General features: G+C 55.0%; 1 protein-coding gene across 2 annotated transcripts in view; it reads left to right on the plus strand.

The window, feature by feature from the left end:
* Positions 1–365: 365 nt before the first annotated feature.
* SMAD6 (SMAD family member 6) overlaps positions 366–17,699 on the plus strand; it is a 75,781-nt gene continuing 58,447 nt past the window's right edge. The window contains exons 1-3 of one of the 2 annotated variants that reach the window (XM_032342974.1): positions 367–2,236; positions 10,083–10,139; positions 14,019–14,096. In XM_032342974.1, the coding sequence (XP_032198865.1) occupies positions 1,423–2,236; positions 10,083–10,139; positions 14,019–14,096 (949 nt within the window). In that variant the 5' untranslated portion in view covers positions 367–1,422. Of the gene's footprint in view, positions 2,237–10,082; positions 10,140–14,018; positions 14,097–17,699 lie in introns of both variants that reach the window. The other variant, XM_032342975.1, reaches the window with a different exon arrangement.

The raw sequence follows: 17,699 nt of genomic DNA on the forward strand, positions 1-17,699 counted from the left end.
GTTTGTGCACAAGCCAGGGAGAGGCAAAGCGCCCCATTTGCATACAAGTCTCAGTGGGTCCACAGAGTCCTCGCGCGCTCACCCCTGGTTTGTGTAACTCGCGCGCGTGTGTGTGTGTGTGTGTGTGCGCGCGCGCGCGCGCGGGCGGGCGTGTGCGTGTGCTCGCTCGCATCCGTGCCCGCGGCGCAACGCGGGCCAGAAAGCGGGCCGTGGGCGCTGTCAGGCTCGGGGCGGGGGTGCCGGGGCGAGCGTGGGGCGGGAGCCCGGACTCGGCCCGCCCCGGGAGCCGGCCCCTCGGAGCCTCGGGCCCTGCAATGGGACGTGTTCTCCTTTAAGAGTTAAGAAACTTGAAACCTTGTTTGCGCAACAATCAGCGCCGCGGAGCCGCCAAAGTGTCTAGACTGGCATATGATGGGAGGCAGCCAATGACTCCGCGGCGCTCCTCCGGGGGCCCTCAGTGTGCGTTTGAGGAGAACAAAAAAGAGAGAGAGCCGAGCTGGGGAGCGAGCGAGGGAGCCGAGCCGAGAGAAAGAGCCGCCGGGCGCTGCCTCGCCAGACCTCGCAGGGACCGCGGGGCCACCCGGAGGCACTTTTTGTGGAGGGGGGAGGGGGACGACCTCTGCAGCCGCGGCGCCCCGGGCGTCCGAGCGCAGCGTGGGGCGGGCTGCGACCTCTGCCTCGGTGGATTGCATTTTTAATTAAGGATTCCCAACAGCTCTTGGGATTTTTACAGTTTCCACTCAAGTATTGACACCCGCGTTCTGGAGAAACTTGCTCCAAGTGCATCTAGCGCCTGGGACCTGAGACGGAGTTGGCTTCTCGTGCATGCAATTCCAGGATTTTGGTTTTGTTTGGGGTTCTTTTTCTTTCTTTCCTTTTTTTTTTTTTTTTTTTCCTTTTTGCAGGGAGTAAGAAGGAAGCTGAGGGTATCAACAAGCCTGCCTTTCGGATCCTGCAGGAAAAGCCCATGTAGTTAAGCGCTTGGGTTTTAAAGGCAGGGCTGCCCCCGACACGTCTGGGGGGTTCGGCGCGAGCGCTTTGTGCTCATGGACCAAACGCGCAACTTTTGAAGGCTCGCCGGCCCATGCGGGGTCTTTCTGGCGCGGCGCCGCCTGCAGTCCCCCTCCAGCGCCGGGGCTGGAGTTGCTGAGTAGCCGGGCCGCCGGGGTCCATGTAGCCGCTGGCCCCGCGCGGACTGCGGCTCGGCGCGCGCCTGCTCCCCGCCGTCCCGGCCCGGCGAGCTCCCTCATGTTGCAGCCCCGCGGCGCCCCTTCGACGACAGGCTGTGCGCAATCTGCACGGCGCCCGGCGGCGGAGCTTCATGTGGGGCTGCGGCCCGCGCAGTCGGCGCCTCGCTGAGGGAACGGACCCCCGGTAACCGGAGACCGCCTCCCTCCCACCCCCGGCGCCAAAGGATATCGTATGTTCAGGTCCAAACGCTCGGGGCTGGTGCGGCGACTTTGGCGAAGTCGTGTGGTCCCCGACCGGGAGGAAGGCGGCGGCGGCGGCGGCGGCGACGACGAGGATGGGAGCTGGGGCAGCCGAGCTGAGCCGGCCCCGCGGGCACGAGAAGGCGGAGGCTGCGGCCGCTCCGAAGTCCGCCCGGTAGCCCCGCGGCGGCCACGGGACGCGGTGGGACAGCGAGGCGCCCAGGGCGCGGGGAGGCGCCGGCGCGCAGGGGGCCCCCCGAGGCCCATGTCGGAGCCGGGGGCCGGCGCTGGGGACTCCCCGCTGGACGTGGCGGAGCCGGGAGGCCCGGGCTGGCTGCCCGAAAGTGACTGCGAGACGGTGACTTGCTGTCTCTTCTCGGAGCGGGACGCCGCGGGCGCCCCGCGGGACGCCGGCGACCCCCTGGCCGGGGCGGCCCTGGAGGCGGCGGGCGGCGGGCGGAGTCGCGAAGCCCGCTCGCGGCTGCTGCTCCTCGAGCAGGAACTCAAGACGGTCACGTACTCGCTGCTGAAGCGGCTCAAGGAGCGCTCGCTGGACACGCTGCTGGAGGCGGTGGAGTCCCGCGGCGGCGTGCCGGGCGGCTGCGTGCTGGTGCCGCGCGCCGACCTCCGCCTGGGCGGCCAGCCCGCGCCGCCACAGCTGCTGCTCGGCCGCCTCTTCCGCTGGCCCGACCTGCAGCACGCCGTGGAGCTGAAGCCCCTGTGCGGCTGCCACAGCTTCGCTGCCGCCGCCGACGGTCCCACCGTGTGCTGCAACCCCTACCACTTCAGCCGGCTCTGCGGGCCAGGTGAGCGCGCGCGCGCCGGTGGGGGCTGGGGGGTTCTCCTTCCCGCCCCTTCCCGAGGCCTTTTCGGGCCAGAACACCGCGGGCCGGCGGGCGGGTGGAGCTGCGGCTGCACCCGCGGGTGCCCCTGGAGCGTGGGAGCCCCGGGTGGAGGCGCCGTGCCGGGCAGGACAGCCCGGGAAGTGGCACACGTGTCAAATGGCACCTTTTTAAGACTTGGGCAAACTCGAAAGGGTGGCATTGGAGTTTCTCTGCAGCTTCAGGGACCTAATGTAGGCTGCAGCTTCATAGACGGTGAAAGAGGAGGGCAGGCCTAGGAGAAACCAAACGCAAGTGTCGTCCAGTCCCCCCCTCCTCATTTTACCCTCAGTCCGTGCCCAGGCCTGTAGCGTTTGTGTGCATATGCTTATCCCTATGCTGCACTTCCCTATATCCAGGTAGACACAAGTTGTGAAATTGGGCGTAGACAATTCATGTCTAGAGTCAGAAGTGTTCATAAATTGTCACATTGGTTCCTTTGTGCAATTTGAAGCAAAGCTGTCTCCAGGTGGAGATCACCTTCTTGCCCTGGTTGCTGGCAGCATCCCTTGGGTGTCAAATATCCGGCCCCCCCCCCCCCCCCCGTGGTGGTCATCACTGTCAGTTCTGTGTACAGTCTTTCTAGAGTTGAGGGTCCTGGAGGCGACTGCAGGTGGAGGAAGCAAGGAAGCCAGATAATTTATTTACCTCTGAGACCTGCCTCCCTTCTTTGTTCTCTTCCTGGGATTTCCCCCGCACACACCCCACCCCCAGCCCTGCTTACTGAGCAGGCCCTGGATTCTGGAGCAGAGGTGAGGACTGCCAGACGCCCCCGCCCCACTCTGACCTCTGCAGTGCATGGCTCACACATTTCAGCCCATAGCATCTTAGGGGCATGAGCATTTGGTGGCACTGGGGATTCGGTGGGGGTGGGACTTCTAGAAGATTGAAGGCTGTTGGGCCTGGGTAGGCTCTGAGCTCCTCCAGCCTATGTCCCCTTTGGAGAGTCAGCATCCAGCCTGGGGGCACATAGTGGGTCAGATCACAGATCTCGAGACTCCCAATGTGGAAGGGGACGGTGGGCTCAGGATTTGTCCCAGATGTCTTGTTCACATGTGGGGGTGGTGGCTGGGGGGAAAGGCAGGTGTAGCTGTCTTGGTGGTTCCTGAAGAGAGAGCACTGAGGTTGGGGAGGTTGGGGAGAAGCACCATGGATCTGGCTGCCCTGATCCCTGCATGGTCACTCCAGGCCTGACTCAAGGGCTTTTGGCAGTACCTGTGGCCCATGGGAGGCTTTCTGTGCTCCTTGTTCCTCTTTGGGACAGCTTCTCCTGGAAGTGTCTTCCTCTTGTATGGTACCCCGTCTCCTCCCTCACTCTGGGGCAAGGGTCCCTGTTGGTGGTTGCTCTGTCGCCGGTCATTTTTGGTGCATGGGAGGTAATTGGTGGGGCCCACTTTGTGCTTTCAGCAGGCCCTGGCAGCTTACTTTCTCTCTTACCAGGTCAGTGTGCCCACAAATACATGTTGAGCACTTACTGTGTGCCAGGCATGGTGCTGGGTGCTGTATAGCAGAGAGAGTAGAAATATGAGTAGGGTGCCCTCGAGAAACAGTCTACCCGTGGGAGATGGGTCAGAGATGGGGGAAGAAGGGCCAGGTCTTTAGGTCTGAACTATCTGAGTGCTGTGGGATGTGGAAGATAACAGGATCCCCTCCTGGAGCTCCATAGTTCTGTCTGGAGACAGCCTTGGAGGGTGGGTCAGGGAGGTGGGCCGGGGAGATGGGCAGAGAGGAGGAGAAGAGGGCCCGCTGAGAGTCAAGGTGCCTGGTCTGCTCAGGTGTGTGAGAGCCAGAAGGGATGCACACCCCTCTCTCCCCAGCTTAGATGCCAACTTAGATGGTGGTTTGAGTTTGGCTAACTTGGGGATGGGGTACAGGTTGAGGGGTGAGCTGTAGTGGAGCAGTTCTTCCCCATAACCCTGGTCCCAGAGTCTTTAGTAATTTAGTAATTTTGACCTTGGATGAGTAACCTGCCCTCACAGTCTCCCTACTAGTTCTTGGGAGGCTCTAGGAAGATTCTGCATATCTGATTCTAGCCTGAGCACTGGCACTTGACTCCCTCCCTCCTCCCCAAAGGAGGCACTGTTACAGGAGCCTGGTGTCCGCACCCTGCCTCTTTGCCAGCCCTCTCCCCTCTCCCCATTGAGGCCAACCTGGGGGTAGGTGGGAGGACAGATGGCCTGGGAAGAGTTTTCAGGAGGTGCCAGGTTGACCCTCTTGCTTCCTCCCCTGCCCGATGGTGTGGGCCGCCGGGACTGAGAACTGGGGAGCCCTTTGCTGCCCACTCCACCCCTGCTGCCTGGCCGCCAGCCTGGCTCCTAGAACTGGGCGGGTACATAGCTGGAGCTCAGCCGTGCGCATCCTGATAAGGAGACTGCTCCTTCCAGGGCTCGAGGGGGAAGAGGGCTGGGGCAGTGGGGCGGGCAGGCAGACAGACAAGACAGATGGACAGACAGACACACTTGGGGAGAGGAGGCACCTAGCTGGAGAATATAGCAGCATACTCAGCAGGCCAACTGAGGGGCACCCACCAGTTGCCCCAGTGCCCACCTGACCCCCACAGGGAGCCCAGGTGGCCAGGAGGCCCCTTTCTGGGCAGTGCTGACTCCTGCTGCTCACAGCAAACCCTGATCCCATCCATCAGCTTGCTCTGGGACCCTGGGGCCAGTTCCCCTCTTTGGACCTCTTTTCACACGGTGAGATGGTGGGCAGAATCCTGGGGTCTGATGGGCAGATTCCAGGCGACCCAGGCCTCCTCCCCTGCCCTCTCCCCCATCCTTGTCTCAGAAAGTGGGGGTCCTCCCTCCTTTCGTGGCTCTGTCCTGCACCTCCGTCCCTGTGGAAGTCAGGCCCCAGCTGCCCTTCCCTCTTGTGTGTCTTTCTGTCCCGGGAAAAGCCAGTTCGCTGAGCTCGGTGCCTATGTGGACGGAAATGTGGAGAAATACTTTAATCACAGTTCTAACCTGTGTTTATACAGCTCCTTTCTCCTGAAAGTATCCATTAACTTTGGAATAAATCTCCTGCTCTTTGCTCCACCACTTTTTTTTTTCTGTAATTATATTCAGTAAATTACTATTATCCAAATTGCGCCAGGGAAGGAGAGCGAGAGCGAACTTCTGAGCGACTGGAGGAGGCCGCCTAGGAAAACACAGGGCTCCCAGGCCAGGACTATAGGAATTAGAATGGGCTAAAAAGTTTTCCTTTTATTTGGCCTGGCATTATCCCTTTGAAATGAGATCAATTTCAAGTTGGGCTTCCAAGCCCCTGCCCCGCCCCTCTGGCGGCCCCTCGGCCTGCCCGCCCTGCTCCTCAGAGCTCCTCCTTGGAGGTGAGGAAGGGGTGATAATGTGCTGTTTGCCTCTTGCTGGCGCCAGCCGGCCGTGCTGTTTATCTGGCTGCCGGGGGAATCTGGGCAATTAGGCTCCGCCGGCCTTAAAGCGCCAGGAGCTCCTTTTTTTGAGGCTCCCATCCCCGGCTTGAGCTTGAGCCTTCAGGTTCTGGGGGTGCAGGGGACTGGTGCTTGGGAGGCCCCCTCCCCACCCACAGCCACCCCTGGGAGGTGGGCAACTGGGAGGCCCCTGGCGTCATGTGGATCCTTTCCTAAGGGAGATGTTGGGCTGCAGAGCAGGGGTGGAAGGCTTTGTCCCAAACTGAAACCTTACCAGGCTCTGGGAGAGGCTGGGAGCTCTTCTGGCTTTAGAATTAGGGTCTAGATCCCAAGAAGGCTAAGTACCCCCTGGGGGCTAACCAGAGGCCTGTCTGGGCTGGGCTGAGCTGAGCACTAACCTTCTGGTACCCTCGTCCCCTGGCTGACTGCTCTTCAACTTCTGAAGGAAGTTGGAGGAGATTCCTGAAGTTGATGCCTGAGGCTGGAGTGTCTGATCTCTCTCTCTCTCTCATCCAGTTCTTTCAGAGGGTCCCCAAGGGTTCTAGGCGCTCTCCCCTTCGAGTTTAGAGCATCTAAGTTATTATTGAAAAATCAGTATGACTTTTGGAAGCCCTAAGGTAGCTCCTAAAAGGGGACTGGATGGAGGGCCTGGAGGCAGCCCACACTTGGCCTTCTGACCTTTTGTCTCCCACCTGAGTTAATGACCTGGGGCTCCCTTTGCCCAGATCGCCCAGATCGCCCAGATCCCCCAGATCCCCCAGATCCCCCAGATCCGCGGGAATGGGAGACGTGGGAGTGAAGTGAAGATGCCAGTTAAAGGTCCCCCAGGACTGTACACAGCAACATTATTCCTAATAGTCAAAAAATGGAGAAAGTCCAAATGTCCATTAGCTGAGGAATGGCTAACCAGACATGGTATATCCATACAGCAGAGTATCATTCAGCCATTAAAATGTTCCATCTATGCTCTTGCACGTGTGAGCCTGGAAAGCATCGTGCCGAGGGAAAGAAGCCAGACACAAAGGGCCGCATACTATGTGAACCTATTCGTGGGAATTGTCCAGGATAAGCACATCCATAGGGACTGAAAGTAGATTTATGGTGGCCTAGGGTTTGGGGTTTGAGGGGATAGGGACTGACGGCTAACGGGACAGGGCTTCTTTGGGATGAGGAAAATGTCCAGTAATTACATGGTGGTGTTGGTCTCACAACTCTCAGTATACTGAAAACCCCTGAATTATACATTTTAAGAATTTTTTTTTAAGTTTTATTTATTTATTTATTTTTATTTGACAGAGAGAGAGATCACAAGTAGGCAGAGAGGCAGGCGGGGGTGGGGAGCAGGCTCCCCGCTGAGCAGAGACCCCCCCCAATGCGGGGCTCGATCCCAGGACCCTGAGATCATGACCCGAGCCGAAGGCAGTGGTTTAACCCACTGAGCCACCCAGGCGCCCCCTGAATTATACACTTTAAAAGAGTGAACCTCAGTATGTGAATGAGAACTCAGTTGTTTGAGAAAAGGTAATTCAGAATCCGTCCCCACCTGGCCTCCTGCTTTGTTTCAGAGAAATAAAATAATGTCTCCTGCCTTCGGATGTGGCCTTGGACAGGTCCTGTACCTGGCTGGACCTCAGCTGGCCCAACCAGTTAAAAGGAGCAGTTGAGCTGGGTGAACACGTGACGTTATAAATCCCTGGGTCTTGGGGTGGAGTTTGTAGGCCTTCCTACTTTTTGCCCAGGATGGAATTTAGCGCTCAGCTCTCAGCCTCTGAAGTTGTTTAGCAGTTCTGTGCAAACCATTTTGTTGGAGCAAAGGGGGGCCTGGTCAAGTCCCTCCTAAAAGCTTTGCAGTTCTCACGAGCTGGTGTGAGGGACATTTCTAATTTACAGATTTGCTTTCTGCTTCACTCACATTAGGAGACACCCAGACCGGGATGGGCCATGGGTGGCAGGAATCTCGGAAGCAACCTCCTCTATAGCCTTTCTTCCCCTCCACATTTTGGGTCTCAGATAAACAGCCCCTGGGAGAAATGGTGGGGTTGATGACAATGGCTTGACTCCAGCCACCACTGCCCATTGCTGCCAAGTTTCACTCTGGGGGGGACAGATCCGGGAGGGCAGTTGTCCAGAGCACCCCACCGTGTGTGGCCTGAGCCTCAGCCAATCAGATTTTTGCAAAAGGAACCCTAACACAAGAATTACAGGCCTTCCAGTAAGTGAGTGGGGGCGTGGACAGGGCGTGAGACCAGGGATCAGGAGACCTAGCTTCTGGCTGAGGCTTTGGCTCTACTGTCAGTTTGCTGTGTGGCCCTGGGCAGGGGCGGGGGTGGGACCCCTCCTGTCAGGCCTCCGGGATCACTGTATGGGTAGGAGCGCCTGCTTCAATTCTCTTTCCCTGTGGAGCTTTAGGCCTCCTTGCATTTTGCCTCTTGTCCTGAAAGGCTGGTCCTCACTCAGGTCTTGTTTCTAGCCCCTCCAAGGCTTGAGGACCCGTGGGTCAAGTAAGTGGCTGCTACTGAAGGCAAATTGTTGCCTTTCTAGAGCCTTGTTGGGGGCTCCTTTGGGTCACCCTTTTCAGCCGCTAGGTCCTCATTCTCCGCACCTGTGTCTGCAGAGGCCCCAACTTCTCCATTATCCTGATTACCATTGTCTTTGTCTGCACATCATGTTGACCAAGCACTTTGGGTGCATGTGATGGCCTGATGCCTGGGGTGAACGAGTATAATACTGGGGTGCCTCTTGTTCCCTGTGTCCTTGGGATGTAGAGTCGAGTCAGGGCCTAGGTCCAGATTCCAGTTTCATCATGATTGGCTGGAGGGGACCCTGGGCAAGTCCGTCTTCTCATCTGTAAAATGGGAATGACAACGGCCATCTTAATTTATTTTTGAGAAAAACGAGTAGGCACCCAGAGCGTGATTAACCACACTGTACCTAAGATCCAAAAGAATGATATTACTTACAATAAATGAAGTTGAAAATGCCCGGCATGGAGAAAGACACAGGGTGGGCATTCAGCAAATGTTTGCTTCGGTCCCAGTGGTGCTTCCATGATTCACTTTTCCTTCTCCTAAACTCTGGTCCACAAAAGAGTCCCTGTTTCTAGACCTCAGAGCCTTGACTTTGTTGAAGTAATTTCAGGATGGAAAAGCTGGGTGGGGAAGAAGGGAAGCTGCACTGGGTGTACGGAGCAAACCAAATGCTCCTACAACTAATTGTGCCTTATTATAATTGCGAAAAACACTTATTACCCCTTGTGTCATTACTGATACCTGCCTAATAATAGTTATTACTGCTTTACTACCACTGAGAGTTTGTTTTAGTTTGCGATTTGATGGTGTTTAGTTTCATTTAGGGAAAATGAAGGGTCATTTCATTCATGCAAATTGTTACTTAGTTTAGCAAATTGTTACTTCCCCTAAAGCAAGAGGCTAAGGAATTCTTCTGAAGACAAAATATATGTTTTTAAGGAGGAGTATTTTAGGCAAATGAAAGGAGACTAAAAGAAAAATACCGTAGACAATAAGGAATCACAGAGGGTCTGAGCTGGGAGGCCACGGAGAGCTTGGGGTCCGCCCCTTCTCTTTACAAAGGGGGAGACTGAGGCCGAGAGCTAGCTGGAAGTGACTGGCTTAAGGTCTCCCATCTGGGGAGCTGGGTTTCCTTCCTGGCTTCTAGCCTGTCTTGCCCTTCTGTCTGCCCCAAAGAATGTCAGTTGTAATGCAGCTTATTTGGGAAGGAGCTTCTGTGTCTCTCATGCTCAGTTCTGATTAGAGTTGCCAAATTTAGCAATAAAAGGACAGAATGCCTAGCTGAATTTGAATTTCTGATAAAAACAAAACAAAACAAAACAACAAAACACAGCACATAATTTTTCAGCATATGCATGCCCCTAATAGTGCAAGGGACATACGTATACTAAAAATGATGCCGCATATATCCCGTGTTTTCTTAGGCAACCCCAGTTCTGACTTTCCCTGCACCCGTGTGTCACATGTTATCATGACAGTAGTGTTTGTACAGGTACTTTTCCAGAAGACCAAGAGCTGTTTTACATATATTATCTGTGTTTGCCCTCCTAGCGAACCTGGCAGGTCTTTATGATTATTAACCCTATTTTAGAGCTGAGGAGACAGGCTCCCAGAGGTGAAGGAACTTGCTTGAGGTCATACAGCCAAAGGGGCCAAAGGGAACAAATGAGGGCTTGAATCTGGGTCTGTACCCCAAGCCTACAAGCCTCACCTGTTGAGTAAGAGACATGCTGGGAGATGAGAGTTTCCTGGGGGCTGGGTTGAGTATTTGAGGGCACCAATAATCAAAAGCAGGTCAAACCCCCACGTGTGACCTCCCCTGCCCCAGCCTTGACGTGTTGTGTCTCCTGTCTTCCAGAATCACCACCACCCCCCTATTCTCGGCTGTCTCCCCGCGACGAGTACAAGCCACTGGGTAAGTGTGTGCTCCTTCCCACCCAGCTCCCTTCCAGTCTGGGGGCGCCCAGCCTCAGTGCGAAAGGGCTGGAGGGGAGGGCTGGGAAAGCAGGCCTGGCTGCCTTTGCGACGGGACGATGGGATGAAGTTTTTACAAACACACCTACAGTTGGGCCAGAGGAGACTCGGGGTCTATAGCCGACTATTTACATCTCGAAATTCCTCCACTCATCATTAACCTCTCTGTGACCTTTAAACATGGGCCTGTGGGAGATGAATGGGTTTTGGCTTAAGTACCTCACTGGAGATGGGTTGGGTTTTCTTCCTTTTCCTCTCCCCCCTCCCCCAGCCCTTGGTTGCTCTCCTTTGAGCCTGTGGTAATTAGCACTATGGCAGATAGGAGAGCAGGAAGTCACCTGAAGGGGAGTGGTGTGCCCCCCCCCCCCGCCCCCAGTTAAGCCAAGAAGTTCTCCTGGGCAGAAACAAGAGTTGGACCGTGGAGAAACCTGTGTGCAGTCCTGTCCGTGTGCTCAGTGGAGATGGTCATCCATCCTTTTAGGCGGGTCCCATTCGGAGGCAGAATGGGTTTTCTGGAAAACCTTGGGGCTAGATGGGCAGCTCAGATCCTGGAGTAGAGGCATGTGGTTTTGAAAGCAGCAATGGCTTGTTTTCTGGCCCTGCTGTACCCTCCCCGGAGGATCCCAGGGGTGGGGCCCATGAGTTTGGCTTTACCAGTATCAGGAGAGGGACTCTGTGACCCAGGCCGTTCCCATGGGATTCAGGCTCTCGAAGTCAGCTAGCACCGCAGGGATGCTCATACATTCCACCAAGTGACCACAAGAAGTGGGTTTTGTTTTGTTTTGGGTAAAGACCTCTTCCCAGTAGCCTGTGTCAGCATCGTCCGGGAGGTCACTTCGAAGTGTCCCAGACTCTCAGGCATCCGGGCCAGTTTGCTTTCCAGGCCCCCCTGGAAAGTCAGAGGTGCCCACCAGGTCCGTTCAGGAGTTTGACCTCTTCTGTCGAGAGGGACAGAGGCTATCCCATGACGGTGTGTGAGTCAGTGGTTTAATGATGGCAGCTTCCTCATTGTTTCTCTCCACCTCTGGTCATCCCATGGAGGGAGGAGCTTTATTTAGTTCTCCGGGGACCTGAAGAGGTCATCTGGTGGGACCCTGTCACTTCGCAGATAAGGAATCTGGCTGAGGGATGGAGAGGGCCCCCAGCTAATGAGCAGCAGGGCTGAGGCGGAAACCCACTAGCAGCCCCCTGTTTGGGTTTGGCCGTTCCCCATCCCTCCCTCACGGGCCTGTCTCAGCATTTCCCAAGTCAACATAATTGCACTAGTCGCTTAGAAGATCCCTAGTTCCATTAGAGGAAGGAAAAAAAAAAAAACCCACCCAAATGTTCTCAGTAAATGTAGCCTCTCTGTTTGAAAGTCAAGGATCATTGCCCTGAGGAATTGCGGGTCAGCCTGTGATAAAGCAGCAGAAATCAGGACAGTGCCTGGCCCTGCCGAGCAGCCATTTGGAAATCAACAGGTGTCTCGGTTATTTTACAAATGAGACAACTGAGGCCTAGAAAGAGGAAGTGACAGTCGCTGGTAGTCACACAGCTCAGGAGTCTGCAGACTGTGGCCCGCCATCTGTTTTTGTACGGCTCGTGAGCTAAGGGTGGTTTGCACTTTTTTAGATGCTTAAAAAAAGTCAAAAGAATACTATTTCCTTGTGTGTGAAGATGATAGGAAATGCAAAGTCTAGCATCCGTACTAATAGGCCTGTGGGAACATGGCCGTGTTCCCCTGTTCCCACATCGTTTCTGGCTGCTTCTGACCACACGGTTGAGTCGCTGTAACAGAGATCCTGTGGCTCGCAAGGCTGAAAGTTCTATTTACGATGGGGGTCCTTTGCAGAAAAAATTGATGAGCCCTGATTTTTACGACTGGTGATGGAGGTGGGACTCAAACCTGTGGCCCCAGCTTCTAGGCAGGGTCTCTCCGTGGTGCTTGTGCCGTGATCAAGGTCGGAAGTGTTCTTCAAGGTCATAAGAAGCAGTAAACGGGAGGCTTTGGAAGAATGCACACAATAGGGCCGTCCCACTTCTGGGACCCTCACTCACAAAACTGGCCACATGGGCTTTCTAGCGGCTCCCTTGGAAGTAAGGTTCAGCCCTTCAGACAGGAAGAGGCAGCAGGACTCAGGGTGCTGGGGTGCCTGGGTGGCTCAGTGGATTTAAGCCGCTGCCTTCAGCTCAGGTCATGATCCCAGGGTTCTGGGATCAAGCCTCGCATTGGGGTCTCTGCTCTGTGGGAAGCCTGCTTCCTCCTCTCTCTCTGCCTGCCTCTCGCCAACTTCTGATCTCTGTCTGTCAAATAAATAAATAAAATAAATCTTTAAAAAAAAAAAAGACTCAGGGTGCTGAACACTTTGGGACCGTTAGCTATGAAAAGCAAAACCCTCTTTAAGAAGCTCCCACTTGGGCGTTGTGGGTATTATTTTTATTTTACAGAGGTTTTCCATCTGTCCTTATTTCCCTCCTAACACATTTTACTAGCAGATAACTTTCTTGTGCCCTGATAAACAGTCTGAGCTATTTTTTTGTATTATTTTCTTTCCCTTGCATTGTTGCTTTTTCATAAACAAAAAGTCAGTTCACTTCTAAGCCTCTGTGATCACATGAGACAAAAAAAAACAAAAAAAAAACCCCAAAGAAACAAACAAAAAACCCACCCCAAATAAAATCCAGAACACCCTCAGCATCTGGCAAGTGGGGATACAAACAAAAAAAAACAAAAACAAAACAAAAACCCCAATTGGTTAATATTTCATCTTCCCGTTCCTCAAACCTTGTGGTAAAAGGAGAAAAAAGAAAAAAGTCCTACAGGATTGAATGGAATTCTAGCTCGCCAGGGCCTTGGCTAACGGTTTCTGTGCCAGGAATCTCCAGCTTGGAGTGGTTCTCCTGAGCCAGGTGGGACCAGCTGAGCCAGACCTGGGTCGAGCTGGGTAAGAAGGTGACGAGCTGTCAGCCTTCCAGAACATGCCTTATGACTCCTTCACACGGGCAACACCTCATGGCTGGGAGCAGAGGAAAAATGTTGCGAGTCTGCCTGCCCAAAAAGGCATGGGCTTGTCTGGGTAGCAGCTCAGTATTCCAGAGAAAATGTGCAAAAGATTTTCCTTTCCCCATCTCACTCACTGCACAGACAGGGGAAAACAAATAACACAAGCCATATGAAGTACTTGAAATTACTTTAAAAAAAAAAAAAAAAGGCAAAATACCAGTCCAGGCATTGCAACTTGCTCTGTGAGCAGGTCTGGATGTTAAGAAGTGGAGGAGGGAAGAGGGAAAAAAAAGTTAATCTGGGAGCAAATGCTTGAGCCGTTAATTAGAGGGGTACAAGTGGGACAGAGTGAGGGTGGCTGGTAACTTGTTAAAACAGAGCTTCCCCAGCTCCAGCGAGGAAGGAAGGAAGGAAGGAAGGAAGCAAGAAGGAACAACTTTAAGAATTTTAATGGTGGTAATTAAGCGCAGCAACTATGAATTGTTTAGGGGCTTAATTTAACCTTACCCACGGAGGCTCCAAGTTGATACTTGCTTAGTCCCCTGAACTTGGGTTATTTCTGTGGTCAGAGTAGTTGAGACTTTTCAGGTGCCAAGGCTGTAAGAGTCAGCATTTTCCAGAGGAGTTCCAGGGCTGGCTGGCCTGGTCTCGTGTGATCATGGGACGAGGTTACAGAGTGGCATCAGAAAGCTGGGAGGGACACAGTGCCCTTTGCAAGCACTTACGTGTGAACACGCATGCATGCGCGCTTGCCCACACACACGCGCGCACGGGCACAGAAGAAAAGAGAGGACTGCCCCCACAGCCAACTAAGTTGTCTTTCTCTTTCCTCCGTAGATCTATCTGATTCCACATTGTCTTACACTGAAACGGAGGCCACCAACTCCCTCATCACCGCCCCGGGTGAATTCTCAGGTTGGCATTTCTGTCCTTGCACGGTGCTGTTGTGTTGAACTTCACGGAAGGGGACAGGTTTGGGGGGAGTTTGATGGAGACCTTTATGATTTCTTCCCTCCTTTTCTTTTCCCCTGTTCTCCCATCTCTTGGATAGGAAGGCTCAACAGTCTTCGTCGCCGGCATCCATGGGGTTAAGAACCATCTGTATGAATGAGATCTAAAGATGGTCACTTTGAAAGTGCCTTTTGGGCCACACGCTCACCAGTTGTCTCCACCTTGTCTCTCGTGGGACTGGTGAAAGCCTAGCACGGCTCTCCATCCCTCAGTTTAGCAGGGAGAAGCCTCTTTTCCCAGCTGCTGAGAGGCTACAAAATGCATGTGTTTGTATACATTTATCTTTGTGGCTTTCTCCTCCTGTCCGCCCTCTGGGGAAGGACTGACGTGGAGGGTCAAGAGAAGGGGGAATGGAGTGTGGGTGGAACTAGCTTCCGGGAGGGTCTGGCAAGCGAGGAGTTGGCCAAAGGCTGGTGGTATCCATGTCTCTCTCTGAGCAGTGGATGCTGGGCTAGGAAGCAGAGAGAACCCCAGTTTGGAGTTCCCCAGGCCCCTGCAATGAAGAGTTGGCCACAGGGATCCTCCCGTTCCTGGGAGTAGCTAAACCAGGCTTGCCTTAAGAAATGAGAGGCTGGCGGTGACCTGGGGTCATCGCGGGGCCAGGAGGGACTCTGGTGCCGAGGTCTGTGGGACCCTTTGGGAGCGTGGTGGATGGGTGTCCTGGAAAGACAGCTGGGGCTTGTGGCATGGGTGTGCACTGTGTGGCGTGACAGCCACTGGGTCCTAAGTGGACATGGCTGGCTGTCTGGGTGAGCACTTCTGTTTGTGTGCGTCCAAGCTGTCCTTCCCCTGCCCCATGCCCGTGGCAATAGCAGTGACCATAGCTGTTGATGGAGTGTTTCCTTTTGGCCATGTTGTCTGCTCTGGCGTTGTACGTGCATCATCTCAGAATAGCAGTAAAGTACTCGCCCTGGGTCACATAGTAGCAGAGCCATTTGCCACCATGCTACTGTGTTCCTGACTGCTGTCCTGTCCCCCTTTTCTGCAAGGGCTGAATGTACCTCCAAAGCCTGCATTCCCCATATGAAGTTCTGGCTGTCATTCTTGCCATCCCCTCCCCATGACTCTAAGAGGGACGCGATGCTGGCTGCCTGTGGCTGCCTGGCCATTACCCAGGTCCTAGCCCTTCCGCATTCATTCTGTATTCCATCACAACCGTGGGAGATCCCACGAGGGTGCCCGTTTCTGTGATAGGAAAACAAGAAGCTAGAGCAGGAAGTGACTTGCCAGGGTCCCGTAGTGGGGCTCATGGCTCAGGTACTGGTGTCCCAGTCTTCTGGGTCCCCCTTACCTTCTGGTCTTTGGTGGCCCAGACTGGTTGGGAGTTTCTTCTATGCCTGTGGGCCCCTACTTGGTGATAATGCCTGAAAGACCTTATCAGATGAGCACAAGAAGTTAATACTTTAATCCATTCTTTTTCTTCTGTGCGAATGTGGATGAAAGCCACATATAATTTTAAAGCAAGAGGCTTAACGGTGTTTCTGAATGCCTGATTCTGTGCCCCTGCCAGCCCTCAGAATGTATTTAATTTAGGTGAGTACATTGGCATGGGTCATCTAATGGATGAGTAGTGTTTCGACATTCTCTGCTTGCCCTCCCCCTGTTAATGGTAGAAACTCCCATTTGCAGAAATGCTTCAGAGGGCCGTGGTTTGGGTCTGTTTACGGATATAGTCTCTTTGGATCTCTCTCTGTCCTCCCAGAGTGGCCTGGGTGTGTAGCTCAGGCAGGATCGGAGCAGACCCCAGAGTCCCTGCTAGAACCAGGAGAGAGCACCCTCTGGAGGGACATGTCCGGAGACCCTGGGGGCTGTTAGGTTTGGCCCCGGGGCCTAGAGTCTGGGATTACCACCCAGTCATCCCCGAGTGGTGTGTGGTACGGCCAGTGAGCAGACACCCCTGGTGCTCTTTCCTGTGGGTGAGGCCCGTATAAAATCTGGCATCCAGTGGAATTCTGAGGAACTGGGGAGGCAGTTTGGGGTTTCCAGAGTGGGGGTGGAGGGATCGAGTGGGGTCTGCTGGGCTTTGGTCTGAGTTCGAGGTTGTCTCAGGAGGTGAGTGGAGCATTCCCCATGTAGTCACCCAGGCACCTTCTGGGGACGTCATGCATCTCCTCCCACTCTGGGGGCTCTGGGGGCTCGCTGGCCAGCTTTTCCAGCTTCCTTGAGCTGTGGGATTCAGAGGACCGGTGGGTCAGGTCGGCACTGCCCTCGCCTCCTGGGCGCTCCTAGGCTCGGGGCTGTGGTAGCTGTCATCCTGGAGGACAGGTTCCGGGAGGGAGGCCCTGCAGGGTGATGGGAAGCCCTGGAGAGGTGACAGGTCTCCTCCCTGGATGGAGGCAGGATTCATCCGGCTGAGGTGGAATGCGGGGCTTGCCCAAGGGCAGGACGGGAGGTGAGGTCAGAAAGCTGAAGGGCAGACTGTGTTGGGCCAGGCCAGGATGTTTGATGTTCAAGGACAGATAACGCCCCTGCTGACAACAGTTGACACTTACTGACACTCCCTGCTTAGCTCTTTGCTAAGAGCTGGTCATTCTCCACCTCCTGGACTCCTTACCGCACCCCAGGGAGACGGGTGTGAGTCCCCCTGTCTTCCAGGGAAACTGAGGCTCTCTGCTGGGCCAGCTGCCCAAATTCCTGAATTGTAAGTGGCAGGCTCCAGCTGGGAGCCTGAGCGGTGTGACTGCCCAGCCCTCCTGCCTGAGGGTCCTGCCTGGCATTCCAGCTAGGGCTCCCAGCCCCCTCGGGGAGACACACCCTGGTGGGGGATGGGGCAAGGGAGAAGGATCGAAAGAATCTGGGGACAGCCTGGCCCTGTTTAGGAACTGGGGATGGGGTGCAGGGATGGTGAGAGGCCTAGAGCTCAGCACCCATCCTTGCCACCACGCAGGAGGGTGCAGACTACCCCGAGACCATGCCGGCCGGCTGCCCCGGCCCCTTCTGACTCCCTGAGTCCCCAAGAGCCCGGCCCCTCTCTTGAGCAGAGTGTCTGTAGCCCCGGGACGGAGCCCACTCCTGTTTGCCTTGCACTATTTTTATCCAGCTCCAAAGTCTCCGCTTCACTTTCCTGTACTGTTGTTGAGGCCACGTCGGGGATGGTGGGCATTTTGAGGTGCTGTCATTGCCAGGGCAGGCAAGGACACGTGGGTGGCAGGGTAGGAGAGGGTCTGGTTACCGCTCTCTGCAGAGTGGTTGACAGGACACTCGTCCGACCTGTTAAGGATCTCCTCGGTTCATGATCCCTGCTGAACGGAAGCCGGAAGCTGGGAGGGGACAGATGACTCTACCAAGATTGCTCCGTGAAGGGTAGAACCCAGGGCTTCTATGAGATTGAAAGACTCTGACGCCCAGAGTCTCAAAAACCTAGAAGTTCCCCCTTTTGGGGTGCCTTCAGAAGCTCAACACTCTGGATTCCTGGCCTAACTCAGGGCCTGGGATGCTGCCCTTGACTAGCTAAAGTCTCCCCTCAGGCTGTCCTTATGAGCCCTCCCTGTGGCAATACCTCTGTCT

Source organism: Mustela erminea, chromosome 5 (assembly GCF_009829155.1).
Source record: "Mustela erminea isolate mMusErm1 chromosome 5, mMusErm1.Pri, whole genome shotgun sequence".
In the NCBI taxonomy this organism is placed as follows: Eukaryota; Metazoa; Chordata; class Mammalia; order Carnivora; family Mustelidae; genus Mustela; species Mustela erminea.